Below are 19,300 nucleotides of genomic sequence, written 5' to 3' on the forward strand. Positions count from 1 at the left end.
GTAACTGCTGCAGGGCTGGGATGGGGTGCAGTAACTAACGGATGGATTGGCTTGGGGGTGCAGGGAGAGGCAGAGGGCAGGGATAGCATGCTGGGCAGATGAGTCAGTCCCACATGCCATTCATCAGTCACTGTGCATGGAAAAACAGGAATGCTACGGATGCCAGAAAAATGTGTTATGACTTAAAATCAGATGCACCAACTCTAACACACTGTAACATCCTAAGTGTTTTGTCTCCATTTCCTCTAATGATTTGTTACCAGTATCTTCTTTCACTTCCCAGTTTAGTCAAACTCCTTTATTTCAGGAAACTATAATGACCTGCCTTCCTGCACTGCTGGTGATTATCACAGCTAGAATCTGAAATCCTTTAGCAACAGCTTGGCTTATTTTAGGTAAACCAGGAATTATTATGTGACACCACTGGCTTGCTGCTGTTCTGTGTAGGTAGGTGATGGGAGGGGTGACAGGAGTTGGGGTAGTGATGCACAGCTTCAGTTCATAATGCAGAACCATGAGACATCAGACACAGGTGCTCATCTGATGTTAAGTGGTTGGAAGCGTTCCCTGAGAAGAGACGTGGCAATTTTTCATTTTGCTATAAAATTGGTGAGTGGAAAATACCTTGTCCCTGACAAGGATGAAAGATGGTTAGAAGCAGAGCATGGTTACGTTCTGCTGCACTTGAGAAAAGGGATGTTTTGCTTCTGATTTGCGCTTTGGATGAATCTGGATGGATTTCCACAGGGACAAGAAACAGCACCTCCCTCCCCCTCTTCCGCTCCAGCTGAAGGAGTTAAACTGTGATGTGGTTTCACATAAGCTTTCCAAAATACTGTTCCTGTGCCATTTTATGGAACAGCATGACTAATTAGTGCAAGCACTTGATCTGCTACAAACAATTGGTTGTTTTTAGACCATGTGTTGTGGCTATGTTTTACCGCAGTCCAAAACAACTGAAGTTTAAGAAAACCTGGAGGGCCTGATTGGAAAATGTGGCTCAGCTTAATTCTGCAACATTTGGGAGGGGAGTGGATGAGGCCACACAGCATGGAACAGACAAACCATGGGGAAAATCAAATAAGCAGACAGCGTTGAGTCCTTGTAGCAAAGCCACGTGATTCCTCACTCTAGCATCTACACGCTGTCAGCGGTATGAGGACACTGGCACAATGGCAGGAGGAATGCTTTCATACATTAATCCCAAAGTGATGCCGCAGCTAGTTTCTCAGCTGCCTTAGCTGATGTAATGCACTGTTTTCCTGAAGCCATCCTGATTTCATCTGGCTGAAGGACTAACTAGTTCAGACTATTTTTTTGGACAGATGTAGAGGCTGTGTTCCTAAATTAAATGTATATGTATTGATGTCTTACCTGCCTTCTGACCAGGCTCTGGGAAGAAACAGGGGGTATGCAGGTGTTGACAATGTAATACCCAAGTGTCCCTCAGTTCAGAATGGGTTTTATTCCCATAGCACCTGAGGTACAAAATGGTGAGTGGTTTTAGGCTAGGTGGAAGGATGTAAGATGTATTTTTAGAAGGCTCTTCTGAAAACAGCCCAGGGCTCTCTTAAAACTGCTTTTTTTACACAGCAAGAGGGGAAGCCAAAGGAGAAGAATCAGCCAGACTCTGCAGCTCACTGCGGTGCTGTGGCAGGCTGTGAATAGCAGATAGGAGCACAGCAAACAGCAGACAGTAACAGGCCGTCTTTGTGAGCCAGGCGCGGCAATCGGTTGCTGTTCAACAGCCTAGGACAGGTCTGGCTCCCTGCAACTACAGCTGCTGTGGAGCTGGCTTCACTGTGCTTCGTGCTGAAACACTCTGAGCTGTGGCGCGTCTGCTGCTAATTAGATTAGGTCCACAGAGGCTGCATTGAGTGAGTTCCCATTTTTAGCCTGAGGTGGGCAGTTTTCATCGAGCTGGGTGACAGTTTGCAAATTGCAGGTAAGTTCCCTGCCTGGCACAGCAATGGAGAGCTTGCTGCACCTGTTGGCCTGGGTAAAGGCTGGCTTACATTCTCCAAACAGGAGCATCAGTGGGGCCAGGACAACATCTCTGGAGCTGCTGTGGTGTCAGCTGTGATGGATATTCATGTCTCAAATTTAGTGTCAGGGCAGAGAGCCCATGGTGTTTGGGTTAGTGCTTGTTAAGGCAGACAGACTCTCAGCATAGTGCTTACCACAGACTTAACATACTTCACCCCAGCTACCCCAAAATTGCTTTTGGATGCATGTCCAGAACTTTGGCAAGAAACTTCTGATTTCCAGACTACAATTATATACGGCCTGTTTAGCTGTATGCCTTTGTTCTAACTTGGCTCTAAGCTTTACGTAGCATCATCCTCACCCCTTTTCTCCAACATAGTTTATAGAAAAGAGATAGAGTTGTTCTGTCTCTGGCTAGACAAGCCAACCCTGTCTCACCTCAGGAAAGGTTCTCCTGCTGCTTATGCTAGGAGCTTTTCTCTCTATGTCTCTTCAAGTTTGAGTTCTTCTTAACATGGAAAAGCAGAATTGCAGGCACCACTTTAGGTAAGGTCTTGTGAATGATTGTGCAATGGTATAAATATTTGCATTGGTAGACCCTTATCTGAACTGCTCTAACATTAAATGTAATTCTTTGGTGTTTCTGTTGTGATGGTGGCACACAATCAACATGTGATCAGTTTATGACCCTAGAACTTCCTCCTCTTCCCTCATTTACACCAGATGAGATCATGAATTTAGTCCTTGATATGATATTTGTTGTCTGCTTGATTTCATTCCACTTGTTTCTCAAGTCCTTAACCTCTTCCTATTCTTGTATGACTTTATCCTTCTTTACTGGTGATGCTTCATAACACTGTGTCATCAGCATATTTCATTAGTGCTGTCCTACTTGAATCAGGGTGCCAATGAAAATATTAAATTAAATCAACTCCATGTTATAATTTGAAAATCTCCCTCCAAAAGAAGAATATTCCTCAGCCTCAAAGGGGATCCAATTCTGAGATCCTGAGATCCCCAAAGTGGCAACTTCAGTGACCTCTGAAAAATTTACAGATGAAAAATCATCTCTCATGACACGCCAAGGTGACTAGAGCAGGCCAATAAGCCACTGAGGGGTTTTGGCAAGATGAAGACAACAAATAAGCCCTCTTCAGAAAAAGAACACATCTTTGTATAGCAACTAAGTTCCTGTTGGTAATAAGGCAACAAGATAATCATCTACTGATGTTGTGGGATACTTTTTCCAGTTCTCCTAAAGCTTGACTTGGAAGCCCATCACTTTATGGACTATATTCTCCTTGGTCAACCTTATCTTGGATCTCCTTTCTGGACCACCTGAGAAGGCAGTTACCAGTTAGGGCTTTGCTGTGATGAGTCACTGTGTAACTACAAGTCCCAGGCTAGACACAATGAAGCTAAGCAAGGTTCCCGGTGTGCCAGAGCTCTGCTGATGCAAATAGCGACTCTACTGACTTGAAGAAATGAAGCGACAATAGGGAATCTCATCTGGACAAAATCTGCATGGACACTACCAGTGTCCTGAGCCCTGTCTTGACACTGCTCAAATGCAGCAACAACATCTGAAAGCTTTCCCCAGGAGGTGTGATTTGCCAAGGAGGATCATCTTGGGCTCCTTAGGAGGTCTAACAAAGTACAAGCTCTTTAGTTGCACCACTCTTTTTTTCTGCTGTATTTCAGTGCCAGCACATACTTGTCTGTGATGTAATTTTTTTCCATTAATAAATCCACAGATCCTGCTGGATACCACTGCTCTTATGTTTGCAAAATGTTACAATGCTAACAGAGCTCTGGTTGTTCCACGTATCTTGACAATATGAAATACTGGCCTCCTAAGTGTAGATTTTCCAAGGTATTGAAGCATCCAACTCTCCTTAGACTAATGGATATCTTGTTAAAGCTGTCAGACTTCACTTCTGGTTTGGCAGATGCCGTGACCTTATGGGGGAGAGGAGAGGTGCCCTTGTGTTTTCTTTTAACACTGTCACCTAGCCACCAGATTCCCCTACCCCAGGGCTTGCTGCTAAGAGAGATGTAATCATATTTTGCTGAACAAACCCATCCATTTTATTATGTAAAAGCGGTCTGTTGAGTACACCAGCAGCAGCAATTTTAACAGCTGATTGCTTGTTCTGATCCTCAAGAGTGAGGTTTTACAAGATGGCTTGGTTTAAGAGCAGCACAGAAGGAAAATTGTATCTTTGGGGTATGTTCTGCATGAAACAGCCTCCTTGTACACTGGATATTGGAGAATGAGGTACATATTATGCACTTAAAATAGAGCCCTTTAAAACTGGCATGAGATGCTTAGTCTTGTCCGAGTATCATTAATCACAGTTATGACTCAGATAAAACAAGCCTCTACTTCATGTTTCTTGTTAAAATAAGAAATGTGCATTTCAGTATTTCATTTTCAGCTGCACTCACTGCACTCATAGCATAGCCAAAACTAATGTGTTTGAATCATCAGTTCATATCTATTTGGACAAATTCTGTATGTATTGTATTTTTATAACAACATGGCTTATTTTGACTGTATTAGAAGAAAAAAAATTACTATACGTGTCTGGAATGCAAGACAAAAGAAGGATTTCTTACACTGCAGCTCATGTTTAATGTGATTTGAAGTCTGACTGCAGTCACCCTGCTTCTCTTACAATTTCTCTGCTTTATTTTTTAAATTTCTCTGCTTTATTTTTTAAATGTATTTCTTTCTTTCTTTTTTACAAAGTTGTCTCAATAGAAGGTTTTTGGACATGAACCTAGCACAAGCCTCAGTTTGGCTGTAAGGCCAGGCCTCTCTAAGGCTTTCAGCCAGTAAGGGCAAGATCACTGATGCAAATATTACTGCACCACTGAACTGGAAATTCCTTGAATGGATACAGTGATGCAGCGGCGCAGGTGGCTGAAATCTCTGGGTAACACGGACCTAAAAATAAGGCACTGCCCCACCTCTTTAGCCAGAATTCCTCAAAGGGCAGGGGCAAATGAAAGGATAAGGGCTCAGGGAATGAGTTATGCAGAGCCTGGTTAGTGCTAAGCCAGGTCTTGGGGAGGTGAGGTTGGAACTGAGATGGCTGAATAAGGGAAGCTTTCGAGATATCTAAGAAATCCAGACACAGCAAGGCTTTGTCTGCTTAGCAGAGTCAGAGCTCACTTTTAAGGCCCCTGCACTGCCTTGCAGAGCAGGTGCTTTTTTTTTCCACTTGTGTGGGGTCAGAGTAAGCTTGATGCCAAATCTCAGGATGTGACACACTTGTTTGTAACGCCCAGGTAAGGTGGGGAACTCATCTATCTGCTTCTGCTGACAAAATAATAATTTGTTTCTTGTAAAGATATACAGTCCCAGGTGTAAGAAGCAGTATCAATGCGATACCACTACCCAGTCATCAAATTAGCCATGATTCCCAAACCAACTGTAATGTGAATGGTGAGTGCATGCACAGCCCAAATGCTGTCTGAAAAAAAGAGTGTTTGGCTGCTCTAAGAAGGTCATAGACATCGAATGAGAGCTGGAGCGATGGTAGGGTGAAGGATGGGGTGGGGTTTGAGTTCCCTCTTGAAATGGAGGAATTCCTGTTCAGGCTGCAGATCCCAGAGCTGAGAAGAGGGGGCCTGCCTGATGTGTGGCTGATCTGGAGGACTTTGTTAGGAGCCCTCAGTTACTCATCTATTCTGAAGTCAATGGCTGCACCTCAAAGGTCTGGGCAATCTCTTGCCAAGTTGAGACCCCAGCATTTCCACACAGGGTGCTTGCAGGCACCGTGCTGCGAGGAGCAGAGGGCCATCACACGGAAACAATCGCTTCAGCACAGGCACCAGCTATAAATAGGCACCTTGATGTCACATGTATAAAAAGCAACAAGTGAGAATTAAATAGTTTCTGAAGAACAAATATAAGCCTGAGACTGATGGAGGGCATCTATAACCTTTAGGGGAAAGAGATTCTGCTAAAACTAGTTTTTTTTTTTTTATTTTCCTAATACTTTATGCTCTGATACATGTCCACATGGGAAGAAATGATATATTAAACTGCTCGACACAGTTTTGAATTTGAGGGTGACCCAAATCTTGGTTGTTGTGTATGAGAACTGCCAGATAAACATTGGGCTGACCAGAGCAGGCAGGCGTTGCCTTTTACCTTTATCAGGTTTGAGTCAATGGCAAAATTAAGTCATAAAGATTCAAGGCAGGTCTTTGTCAGTAAGGGGGGGGGGTGTGCAGCCCTTTTTTCTGTCACAGGTCTGTGTGATGTGTTTGGTGTCCTGAGCTTGAGAGACTTCTAATTCATATTTAAGGAATTACTGTGAAAATTGAGGTACAAGGGCTCTGACAGGAATCCCACAGAATACATGCTCCTTGTCAATGTGAGTTAATTAAGCACTGATGTATTTGACACTAGAATTAATCGCATCCACTTACACTTAGTAGAAAAATTAATGGTTGAAGGGATCCCCCAGGGCTATGAGGCCGGGTGAGGGTGCAGGGGAAGCCCTCCCGCAGGTTTACAGCTGGTGAGATTTTGGCGCCCGTTTCCTCGATTTCAGGGAAATTTTCTTCATCTTTGCGGGCAAGAGGCCTCGGGAAGGCAGATCACAGGCGGGCTGGGAAAGCCGGGGAGCCCGGGGCTGTGCCCGCCGCGGGGAGGGGTGCCCGCCGCGGGGCTGCCCAGGGCTGAGGAGCTGCCGTAGGTGCAGGGGTGCGAGGGGGGTGTCGGTGAGGGGCGTGAGGCGGCGCCCGGCCCGGCCCCTCAGGGCGGGGGGCGGCGGCGCATGCGCGCGGCGGGGGGCGGTGACGGCCGGGCGCTTCACGCCGGCGAGCGGCAGGGGCGGCGGCGCGGGGCCGGGGGCGAAGGAGCGGGTCCGCCATGGGGACGCAGGGGGCCGGGCGGAAGCGGCTGCCGAACCGGGAGCGCCTGACGGCGGAGGACGATGCCCTCAACCAGATCGCCCGCGAGGTGAGCGGCGGGAGGGGACCCCCCCCGCCCCTTCTCCCTCTTCCCCCTCTCTCCCTCCTCCTCGCTCTCCCCCGGCCGCCGCGCACGCGCCCCCGGGCAGCGGGCACGACGGCGATTCAAGGGCAGGTTGATGAAACGCGAAATAAAAATCGCGTTCGTCTCAACGGTGCCGGCCTGTTTTATGATCCACCGCTTAAGTCTGAAGCGCTTAAAGTGTTGGTCTGTGAGGAAAAGGGCGCGCGGTGCCAGCCCCGGCAGAAATCCCTCCCTGCTCCAGCCCCTCCGTGAGGGGAAATTAATTGTCTCCTGCTGCTGGGGTTGTGTTAATGACCGAGAACCAGAAAATAGGCCACTCGGGCTTTTTATGGATACATACAAATGAAAAAAATGTCAGCCAGCAGACTGTAAGGTGATGCTAGGTGTAGGCATAAGTTGGGTTTTTTTTCCAACTTGGAAACTGGCTTATATTTATATTTAATGAGTTAGGCTTGCTGATCACTAGACACTGCATTGCACTTGAGCTGACTTTAAACAGTTAAAACCGACTGATGGCTCTTTTCTTTCTACCTCCTTATTCTTGTTGTATACAGCTGCATTGGTTCAGTGGTGAACAGGATGACATTAATTTGGTTTTTACGTTTACTGAAGCTGACACAGGTTGTTCTGCATCCTTCCTCCTACAGTCTTCCAGCAGGGGAGATGGGCAACCCCAACCAGAGATGGCCATGGGGTTGTTCCTCACCTTGTCTGAGCTGATCTGGTGCTGGCTGCTGCTGAAGGTGGCCATCCTCTTCCTCTAGCATGATTTACGTGTGCCTCCTCCCTGGTGCAACCCCAGGACGGGTTACAAGATAAATCAGTATTCTAGAAGATATTTCAGTCTCTCCTGGTTTCCTTTCCTGAATCACAGTTGCAGGAGGATCAGGTGAATGCTAATGTGCAGCTTATTTTTGGTGGCAACTGGTTGTTAGATTGAGTTGGACTAGTAATGGTTGAGCTACATGATCTTCAGGGTCTTTTCCAACCTAGATGATTCTGTGAGTTATCTGTAACATTGTGCACCTTGGATATTATCACTAATGGCAGCCTTTACATGGGAAGCCTTTACTATTCTTGTGTACCATTTTGAAGTGGTTTGTAGCATCTTTGGAATACATGCAGTAAATGAATTTCTGTGTGACTTGGATAGCGTGTTTCCAGAAGTCAGATTTTTGTGGCAGTATGTTGAGAAGATGAGAAAGTTCCTAGGGCTGGAGTTTGAGGTAGAAGGACAAGAATGACTCATGTCCTGGACATAAGATAGCAAGTAAGAGTGATTGTGCTGTCTATTAATGTTTGAGTCAGGATGACATCCTAGGAGTTGCTTTGTGATGAGGGTTTAAATCCCACAACTGTGTCCTGGCTGTGCTGTCATTCAATCAATCTGTAACAGGGGGCCCAGGGTGATTGTTCTCTGTTGCACATTTCTCTCCTGCTTTCACTTTTCTTTAGCTTATATACTGCTTTTCACTGTATTGTGCAGTGATTTGGGGCCTCAAATATTGTGTTGGTTTCTGTGTTGTTTTTCTTTTTTTTTCCTTCTGGGGGTTGTTTAAAGGACGACTCCGCTTGGTCATAAAGCCCAACACAAGCATGTCTTTTATCTTTTCCCTTGAGTGCTAAAACTGTGAACTGCCAAGTTCAAGGTTCAGCATTTTCCCATATTATTTTAACTCTTTGCATTACTCTGTCTTGGATTGTATGCACTTACAACAGTTTTGTGGTTTAACTGCCTGTTCTCCACACAAGGGATCCCAGATGAATCGTTCTGTATGATCTGAAGAACTCTTAAAAATGCAAAGTAAGTCTTTTGCCTCCTCCTAATCAGGATGCTGAGAGTCTTCGTGTTAAGAAGGATACAAGGGTTGCTGATATTTTGGCTCTTCAGCCTTCCTTGCAGGCGTTTAGGCAGAGCTGAGATGTAGGCATGTCGCATTTTTGCATAGGTTTTCACTCCTCTCTTTCCTTTTGTCTTCCTTTGTTACCCAGAAGCCATGGGTGTTTGCAAGTTATTAACAGATTCTGGAATCTCATTTTGCTGTGTTCAAATGGGAGCCTAAAACAGCATCCAAACCAGATTTATTCATAGAGGTACTTTTACCTTGGGATCTCTGGAGTAAGTTGAAATGTGTGCGTCTTCTCTCCTTTTGGTTTTCCTCAAAAACAGTTGTGCTGCCTTGATGCTTTCCAGTTTTATTTTGTAATGGTCAGAATATCTTGAAAGATCAGTACTTCTTGATAGACTACATGCTTCTATAAGGACACAGTAAGACTCGTAAAACTCTCTTAAACTCCTGCCATTTGAAGCATAAATGTTTTTGAATTTGTAGTCAGGATGTCTTGCTGTGTCTGTGCAGTCTTGCGTAGACCGAAAGAGAGCCTTGCACAGTGAAGAAGGCAGTCCTCTCCCCCGTGGGTTGTGAGAATGGTCTTAGGAGGAAGTAACTAAACAAGCGGAAGGAAATTGTAAAAGTGAAGGATATTGTAGTGACAGGGTTTTAGTGGCAGTATTAGTTGTGTTAAGCAGTAGCAGTAAGTTTTAATGTTTGAGGCAATTTCTGAACTAGATCAGATGCAAGTAATTCATCATCTTGTCTAGACCTGTTTAGAGCAGAGGTAGAAGGTACAGTTACTGTAAATCACCTTGTCCATCAGAGTAGTACCATACCACTAAGTCTGGCTCTTGAGTTTCTGACTTGCACAGTAATTAAATGGATGGCAAATATGTAAATCTAGTTAACACAAGAATATGGTGTCCTGAGTTCCAAATGGACACAGATAACTGCCACTCAGGATTTGCTGTAAGCACACCTAACTTGTATTCCTGAGGTTATTTTTTTTCCCGGGTGTCAGCTGTTACAGATGAGAGTGAAGCTGATCAATGATAGGCTCGTTCGCTTTCAGAGTCGTGTTGACGCCAGTAGATTATTCTGTGTTTAGGTCAATGGAAACTTTTGGGCTATTTTATTCCTCTCCGCGAATACATGCCAGCAGTGTTTGCAAAATCTAGCAGTTTGATACTCCTCAGAGTCAGTGCCAGCACAGCCAGCAGTCATTGCATACGCGTACTGTGCAGGCATCTGTCTGTTCCCTCCGGCTGGTGTATGCGTGGTTCAGGAAGGCAGAGTACTGGCCTCCTGCTTTTTTTCCTGCTCGGGTTAGATGGGTTTGATGTGATAACTTGAGACATTATTTCTGGGGGATTTTTTTTTTTTTTCCCTAACTTCCATTATGCTTTTTGCTAGCTACAGTGGTAGTTAAGCATTACATGAGCAGAGAGAATTTTGCAAATCCAGTGAGGAATTGCCATTTGTGTAAAGGAGATTTTTGTTACAGGCAGATTATATTAATTAATGGGGTTTATTTTCTTGAAAGAGGAAGAACAAGGTCATGGTAAATTTCTTTTATTAGGAAAGCCATTTCCAACTTGTTTTGCTAATGTTTTGCAAACAGATTTGTGTTATACTGCTAAAAACCCCAGCCTTGACTTGTGTAATCTCTGTGCTAGAAATCCTCACTTTTTCGTCCAGCAATTTACAGAGTAGAACTCTTTAGTAATTAATTAGAAGTTAGTAATTCAAGCAATATAACTTTATTTTTGCCATTAAAGAAAGGAATGTTATGAGGGTTGCTTCTTCACTCTTTGTACACTGTATGTCACTTTCAGAATTTCAAGAACTGTCACCTATCCACTTATACATAATTACTGCTTTTTACATTAACTGGCACGATGAGTTTATGGACTGTAAATTTGATTGCTTCACTGAAGTTTTTAGTCTGTCTGTTGACTTGCATTCTTAGTGATTCAAATATTGGGGTGTCACAGTCCTATGAAGGAGCAGAAAGTGTAGCTGAGTAGAAATAGCTCAAAATGCATGTGAAACCAGTAAGCCAGCTTTACTGGTTATGGCAAGAGGGCACTAAGTATCTTCAAAAGTCTAAATTGGAGTTTCAGGACTAGTGAAGAGGTGCTGTGATCATTGTATGTGGAATCTAAAGGTCTGGCTTTTGAATTGAGGGCATAATTTGGGGGAGAGTTCTCTGGTTTATACAACAATTTGGTTCACTTGCATGAATAGAGATGGAAACAATTTGGTAAAAGTCAAAGCTAAAACAAGCAGAATGGATATTTATATATGGGAATGCAAGCCACACAAGCTTTATTGAACTGTCATGTAAACCAGAGCATTTAAGGCAGCGTATTCCCTAAGGATGTGCTAGGTAATGCCTGTGTAAGGTCTGTGTGCCTTGTTAATATAGTGGTGGAACTTTTTTGAGCAGTATTTGGCATTAGAGTTGCATGAGGATTTTTGGAAGTCAGATAACTATTCCAGGAGAAACCCTTAGAAACAGTCTTGTTTTATGTACAAGCAACTGGTGTTACTTGACGTGTTTTTGCATTTCACTAGCTTCTGCCTTTATGAGCTTTAAGGTATCAGCTCAAGGGAACAAATGATCTGAAAAAGCATGCTTGGCTGTAGGTTTGTATTCTAGAATAGAAAGTTATCAAAGCAAGGGATGCTTATAGAGGCTTTGACTCAGCCCAGCTGACCTAAATATAGGAAGGAAGGAGGACTTTGCAGGCAATGCTTGCCACTAGGGTGTGGAGAAATATTCCAAAACTGAGATAATTTTATGTGGCTAATGTATTCTTCTTCCTCAAACATTCCTTTTTCCTAATGTTTTATGTCTTTATATCCAGCAAATGGCATTGGCATCGCTTATAATCTTCCCCATAGGAAATGTGTGAAGGAGGAGCTTTGAATGGTTTAAGAAGTGAGACAAAAATCTTAAGATCCATCTCATTTTAGTTAAATGGGTGATTGTAACCTGTCTCCCGGTGCACAATCTGCCTCACAGTATGCCTGTTGCAGCTTGGAAATAATTAGTTGCCTTTTTTTGTGTCCATGCCTGGCCTGAGTCCTCTTCAGCTGTTCTCTTGCTGTCAGAGGAAACAGCTGTTTAGGAACTGTGACTCCTATTTCCGTCAAGCAAGAGACTACTGTTAGGATTAACAACATGGGAAGCCCAGCCTTTTTCTTTGCAAGCCCAGATGCTGAGCTTGTCTGCAGGATGTAATACTAATCATTACCTCATCTAGAAGGATGTTTTTCCAGGCCCGTTGCTGAATAAAGTTGGAGCTCAAGTGTACTTGCAAGGCTTTCAAGACTGTTCAGATTTATTTTTTTTTTATCCTTTGATTGTAAGGAGCGTAATCCACGTAGTGTTTTGGGCTTGTGAAACAAGGTATTTGTCCCTCCTGTCAAGTGAGCAGGTTGCCAGGAGCAGTGAATCTGTCTAGCTAGACATAAGCACTCATAGGCAAACCTTAAAATAGCAGCTCTGAAATATCAGCTGTTGTCTCACTTGTGTCGAAATAGTTTTTACAGGAGAAGTTGCCCATTGGAATGGGGGGTGGTGCTGGTGGTGGGGGGCGGGAAGGGACTGAAGTAAGCCAAATTTTCCTTCGGATAGTTGTAAGGGGGCTTTAAGAGTGGTGATAGTGTTTTGTTTTGTTTTTTAAATACCAGAGATGTGTCTGAGAAGGGAAAGTGTATGGTCACTTCATCGTGGAGCTTTCTCTGCCTCTGGTGTTACCTGGTGCTCTTGGTCGTTGCCCTAAATCTACTAGAGGTGAAAAGCTGACTTTGCACATAGTAGAAAAATAGCTGATGTTTGTGCTTTCATCACACAGTAAAGATGAGAGAAGTGCTTAAGGTCGTCTTATGACAAGACATCTGTAACCACGTACTCCTGAGACACTCCTTTTCTTTCACTGTACTTCAGTTAGGGAACAAGAAGTATGCTGTAGAACTTCACCAGCTAAACCTGGAAAAAGAACTGATATATGCATTGAAATGAGACTATTACATCAGGAAAAAATGTATTAAAAAAGCATCCGTATGTGTAAGCTTGGTCTTCAGTCTTGCAAGTTAGTGTTGCCCAATTCCTGGTGAACGCGTTTTTCATACCATGGGTAGCTGAGATGAATTGTTGTGGCACAGACTACTGCAGTTCAAGGTCACTGTGATTGCTAGATTCCAGCCTGGCATCTTTGCCCATAATCTTAAAAGTAAGATGCCGTAAGATAAATTGCTGCTGGTGAAGAACTGCTTTATATTTCTTCATCCTCTGTCCTGTGATTAGTGTAACCTCTTACAGGAGAATGAGGCTGGTGCAGGAAATCTCTTAAACTGAGCAGTCGGATGTGTTGAACTAATTTGCTAGTACTCCTAGATACTTTGAGGATGGAGAACCACCGGTGTTGATGGTAGGCAGCAAGAAATGTAAGGCAACTATCAAAGGCCTGGTTGTAGAAGCTTTAACTGTTGAAATTAAAGCTTGGTGTGGCATAATACTAAATAAGGCAATACTTCACTGGTAGGAATTTGAAGGTTTTAATTACCCAGGAGGAGCTGATCTAGCTGCAGTGTGTAAATGACTTCAGGTAGGTGAATGACCATGTGACATAATTTTCTGTTATTAAAATTGGGAAGGTCTGGTCAGGCTGTTAAAAACTGATTTTTAGAGGCTACAGAAGCCATGTCTTTGGAAACTGGAAAAAAGCATGGAAGTAATACTTTCACATTGGCAGGAACATGCCCATAATTCTGACTACTGTACTAGTTTGACAATGGTCCTTACCTAGTACTCGCTGGTTAGACCTCAGCGCCAAATACATTTCCTACGCATATTTGGATGGATTTCTAATTCTGCCTTTAAACAAACTTAACTAAGCAACATGAAGTGTGAAGGGCAAGGTTTGGGAAGCACTTCCTGGTGAGTGGAGCTAGGAGCAGTTCTACAGCCTAGCCAGCTGGGAGTTTTGGGCATTGAGAGAGGAGAAGATGCAAGCTAACTCTGCCTAACGCTGTTTCCAGAACTGAGGGTTGCTTGTTTTGGGACATGGATACATGCCTAAACCAAAAACTGGGCAGAAAGGAGTGTATCCCTGGCTAAATGAAGCAGCGTTTCCGCCAGACAGATTTGACTCACGCTTCAGCATCTAGCTGCAGTCCTGTTCTCTGTTCCTTCATCCCCTCAATGTTACATGTTTTCCTGCGAGTGAATTTCCAATACCGTGTGTGCTACTTTAGGGTGTGGAATGCTGAAGGGGGGTGGGGGGTTGTCTTCAAATCCTATGAAAAATGTTTGGTTTTCTTGTCAGACATAAAAATTTTAAAGTTTTAACAAACTTTAGTTATTTCTGGGTTAAGGAAGAATAGGTGTTTTGAGTATTAAGTATAATTGCACATAAAGGGCACAACTCTGGTCTACAACTTTGAGTGGCTAATTCTGACTTGGAAGCTCCACTGAATAGATTGAAATAACATTTGTTAATTTAGAGACTTAAGATACCGTTTGTTGCCAAGAAAAATGTGTGTCTGAGCTAATTGCTCATTAAAAATTTCTGACCTCGAACTGAAAAGTTGATTGCTTCGTGATGTACTTTCAGTAAAATATCCTGGGTGTGATCTGAAGAGAGGCGGATTTGTTCAGTCGCATCTGCTTTGCCATTCTGTGTGCCTGCAGCCTGCGAGCCCGCAGCTTGGCATGGGCTGTGGTTTTATCCACCTAAATACTACCACAGCGTTTAAGAGTTGAGCTGGAGACAGTGAACAGGGAAAGTGATCTGACAGTGCCAAATCCGAGCTGTGTTCCAGTCTCGGATGTGGTGAGGAAGCCTCTTCATTTCCTCTTGCTTCTAGCTCTGCTGGTTCATCACCACTCTTTTCTCCTTCCTGCATGCTGCTTTTGTGTGCAGGATGAGAGTTTCTTTTGTGATACAGCTTAATCCTGACACTGTACCTGCAAAACCATTGAATGCCTTCTAGTTCTTTGATGCTTTGTGAGCTCCTGTGCTCTTTGAGAAAATATTTAGATTTTATTTTAGTATTATATGTTGCTGTACAAGAAATCAGAGCCTTTGGTAAACCAAAATTGTCAGGTGCATCACCACTGCTGTGTTCCTATTTTTAATACTTGGTAATTAGGTAGGGCAGTGCTTGTTATCATTGGCACAGGAAGAAATGCAAAAACAATAGTGTAAGTTTCAGAGCAACAATTTTTGTTCCTCTTAACTGTTGGAAGGTTTATGTGAATGAGAGTGGACTATTCAATTTGTATTTGAGCTTCTTCTACCAAAGAAACAAGCAAGATGGTATCTCCAGCTGCTTCTGGCTTCCTTAAAACTAGATTCTCAGAGTTGTGTTTTTCCTACCATAACGTCATTACTTGCAGTTTTTAGATGTAATTAGTGTCAGATTGCTTTATCTTTCCCGGAATGGAAAGTTTACTGGAAGCGAGTTCCACAAAAGCAGTTTATTTGCGTGCTTACTGCTTTAGCTGGCTGGTCAGTGACTTTTGTTTTAGTATTTTCTGCAGTGAAGTGATGATGCCTCTGTCCAGAGCAGTCCCACTGGTGACTCTTTGCAGACGGTTCTCACAATCCCACAGATGCCTCAACATAAAGGAATAATGTTTCTTCCCTCTCGGTCTCTGCTCTTGCATTCTTGTGACCTTTCCCTTTCCAGTATCTGATTTAAATTTAATAGTGTTTTTTTCTTTGCTTTCCTTTTTGACTACTTCCTACCTCCTAAAATATCCTTTCTTTAATCCCACACTTGAATACCAAATTTAGTTGAGTCTGTCTCTTCTGTCTGCTTTTGCCAGCCTCTTCCAGTAGACAGAAATGGAATACAGGAGTATCTGGCACACTAAAAGCTGGGTCAGGTTTTTAAACTTGTTCCCTCAGGTCATATAGATTTCAGGCATCCCCACGTGGGTCTTCTAATTACGGAGCATTTATCAGCTAACATACTAGGATGACAGGAGAGCAAGGAAAGGCTCTTGGTGTGCTTCACATGCAGAGGAATCCCTGATCTCCAGTCTCCTATCAGACTCTTGTAGCTTCACATTTTTTCCCTTTTAAAACATACATCGCTTTAGATTCAGATATTTCAGATATGACTGTTTATACTGGTGCCAATGAACTACATACAGTCTTCACTTGGAAACATGAAATCGTCTGTGCTTTTGCTGACTGTGAACAGTAAAAGATAACAGCCTGCTGTTTTTCTATCTGTGTAATCGCTTCTTGTTTCTCTCTGATTGCAAAGTTGAAGTTCTTTCAATTGAGTTGCTAATAGTAGAGATAACTTTATCTCCTTTCAGAAAATAAGTCAGTTTTAATGGTCTACAACCCTATTGCTTTGCTGTCCAACTGTGCATTTGCTGTAAGCTGCTTTCTTTGAAATGTCTGTTCTCCCATATGAAATGTGTGTGTGCTAGTCTTGATTTTCTTCCTTTGCTGAATGTGTTGCTGAGCTCTAAGAGGATTTACATTGACAAATATGTTGAATCAACATCTGTTGAAAATTGAAGTGGGCTTTAGGGATATTTTTTGTGATACCCAAAAGTCATGCTATTCCATTGTCTATTAAATGCAAAGTTTAAATCTGCTCTGATGTGAAATGAGTACATTGAAAGAGTGATGTGACCTAACCTTTACATGAACTATGGAGGAATCTAGGGGCTCTGGGAAATAGTATGCTTGTGTGTGGATACAAGGGATAATGTTGGTATATGTAGAGAATGTCAGTGTTTTATATATAGAGGGTTACACAGTGTTTTTAGTAAAATTTGTACATTCTTGCCTAATTACCCTGGGGGGAAAAAAAAAAATTATTTGGTGAACTAGAGCAAGTGAAGAAAGGTGATGAAATGCTTTTGTATCACTGATGGAATAAATATATACTGTCAGATTTAACATTTTTCAGGCTAGCAGAAAGGCATCTGGTAACCCAGAACTTGTCTAATCAAGCAATCTACAAATTTAGCATTAGAAAATAAAAATCAATGGGTTTGTAGTGAGCTATGCTCTTACAGCAATCTATCCTAATTTAGCGAGGGACTCAACCTGTTAACACAGAAGCCAAGCTTCTTAGAGATCTGCATTACTGTGTGTTTCTCTGAGGTCTGCTACCCGTGCTGCTGGCATGTCTGCTCTTTCAGTCTTCCCACTGTCAAATCAATACAGTGTGCCAAAAAAAAAGAGTCTAATATCTTGGATACAAGCTCTGTGAATACAGTGACTGGGTAAAAAACCCTTATGTATAACATTTAAGATTGCTTGGTGTACCTCAGGAGTTGGGAGGAAACCTTAAGGGAATTGGGATTTCGCTGTAATTTCCGCTAATAGAATGTGATTCTCAAAGGGCTAAGCTTTTCCTCCTGGTTTATCCTGTTCTCTCAGCACTTGTTACTTGCCATTTTTCAAACACAGCTATTCCCCACCTTAAACTAATTGATCGACACAATTTAAGTGTTAAATAGACTGTGAGACTGAGGATAAAGTTATAATTTTATGGGTGCTAATCGCTATTAGGGAAAACAGGAGCAAGCAAAGGAAGAACCTGACCAGGGGAGGGCTGCCTCTGTCTTATGCTGTTGATATATTCCGAGTGGCATTCTTTGATTTCAAAAACTCAAATAAATAGCCATGAAGGTAATTTTTTTTTTTTTTGCACAACTAAACAAGGTGTATGTAGCTTTATTAACATATTTCAAACTGAACTCATTTGCTAGCAAGGGTTACGACACAGATTCTCCAGGTAATCCATTGTAGCCCAGACCCAGTTTGGATACAGTAATCCTTGTCCCACCCCCACACAAAAGCTGTCCAATCGTTTTTTAAACAGTGCTGGTTTTTTAGCTTTAATCCGAGTTGATGGGTTGTTCAGCACCATCTCCCTCAGGGCAAGATGTTTTGACCCATCCTGGCTCTCTCTTTCCATGAAGGAATAGGTTGTGGAACTATAGCTAGCTTGAGAGGGTAACTTCTGTCCACTGGCCAGGTAAGAGTATCTTGTAGGTGTGGATTTTTGAATTGTTGTAATGGTGAGATATGGAAGATAGTGTGATCATTTTTTTAAAGAATTATTTTTTGACATGTCTCTTAATATTGCTTGAAAAGTGTGAATTTTTAAAGTTCTTGGTGAAATTCCCTCTGTGTACTTTTTTTTGCAAACTGAATGTAGAACTCGGCTCCTCTCCTGAAGAGACGTGGCCAGAGTGCTGTTAGAAAATGTTTGATATTTGTGCTTAAAGGACAGAAAATCTGGTAAATCACAATGTAGTAGAACCTGTTATCCATACTCTGCAGTGTACAGCTTTACTAAGAGAAAAGGCAATTTGAGCAGGCTTTTTAAAGGTGGTTTCTATGTAATTCCCTTAAATTGGATTTGCTCAGGTAGGTTTTGGCATTTCTTTGGTGAATGTTACAAATGGAGAATTTCAGCCTGTATTTGAAGTGTCCTGACTCTTCCATCAGAATATAAGTAGCGTGAAGGGGAGCTGCAGGTTATTTGTTATAGCAGAATGTCTAAGTTAATCAGAAGCACAGTCTTTCTGCAGGAAGGTGGTATAATTTGAAGAATTACATGCAACTCTTTGCCACCTAGCTGTCCCCAAACACTTTTTGCACACAGAAGCAATCCCATGCTTAACAGAAGTATGAAGTAGTGGGGGACATGAAAATCACATTTTTTACGATAGTTCCCTTGTATATGGTAAATGTGTGTATGTTTTACATATAAAAAGTTTCCTCTGGTGATGTCTCTTGTAGGGTCCTTCATACAATCAATGTACTAGACTTAGGATCTTCTCCAGTACTTACAACGCCTCTAGGTCCTTTTAAAAAAATTGATACAGTTAGTGTAGTTGAAGTGGTAATGAAAAACAGTGCCTTGCAACTTGTAACTGTTATACTGTAGTCCAACAAAATATATTGTAAACACAATAAAATGGTCTATTACCAGATTGCTTTATTAACTAATCAGTCTGAAGAGCTAAATTTAATTAAATCTGCTTGTGAATGAGAACATTCCACCCGTGGGAAGGTGCACTAAAGGTCATATCCAGGTTTGAACCTTAATGTTACAAGTAAAAATCTGGTTTGTCTTTCACTTGCTTGAAGCCATGTAGGAATGTAGCTTTAAGGATTTTTTCTACTATTATTAATTATTATTTGAAGATCTGATCTCCTTGTCTTTTTGTGACAGAAAATAGAAATATTTCTATAAGGTATGGGGAAATAATTTTGTCTTGGATGCATGTAGCTGTGGATATTTCTTACTGAAAGTGCTATGTAAACAAAGATTGAACCCTTTGTTCTAACTTGATACTTAAATGTTTGTGTTTTGAACTCCTACTTATTAAAGTACTTAACTGTAAACAGTAATCTGTTTTTTTAAATACCTTGAATTCTAGGTCAGCCCTTTCCAGGCAAAAAGGCTT

General features: G+C 42.3%; 1 protein-coding gene across 6 annotated transcripts in view; it reads left to right on the plus strand.

Annotated features, from left to right (window-relative positions):
• Positions 1-6,823: 6,823 nt before the first annotated feature.
• The window catches only part of LRRFIP1 (LRR binding FLII interacting protein 1), a 114,239-nt gene continuing 101,762 nt past the window's right edge, over positions 6,824-19,300 (plus strand). For all 6 annotated transcript variants that reach the window (XR_012633914.1, XR_012633917.1, XR_012633916.1 and 3 more), the window contains exon 1: positions 6,824-6,964. Coding sequence is in view for 1 of the 6 variants with exons in the window: in XM_074910287.1 (XP_074766388.1) it covers positions 6,875-6,964 (90 nt within the window). In the remaining 5 variants the exon portion in view is untranslated. The remainder of the gene's footprint in view (positions 6,965-19,300) is intronic.

The sequence above is a fragment of the Athene noctua genome, chromosome 7 (assembly GCF_965140245.1).
Source record: "Athene noctua chromosome 7, bAthNoc1.hap1.1, whole genome shotgun sequence".
Lineage (NCBI taxonomy): Eukaryota > Metazoa > Chordata > Aves > Strigiformes > Strigidae > Athene > Athene noctua.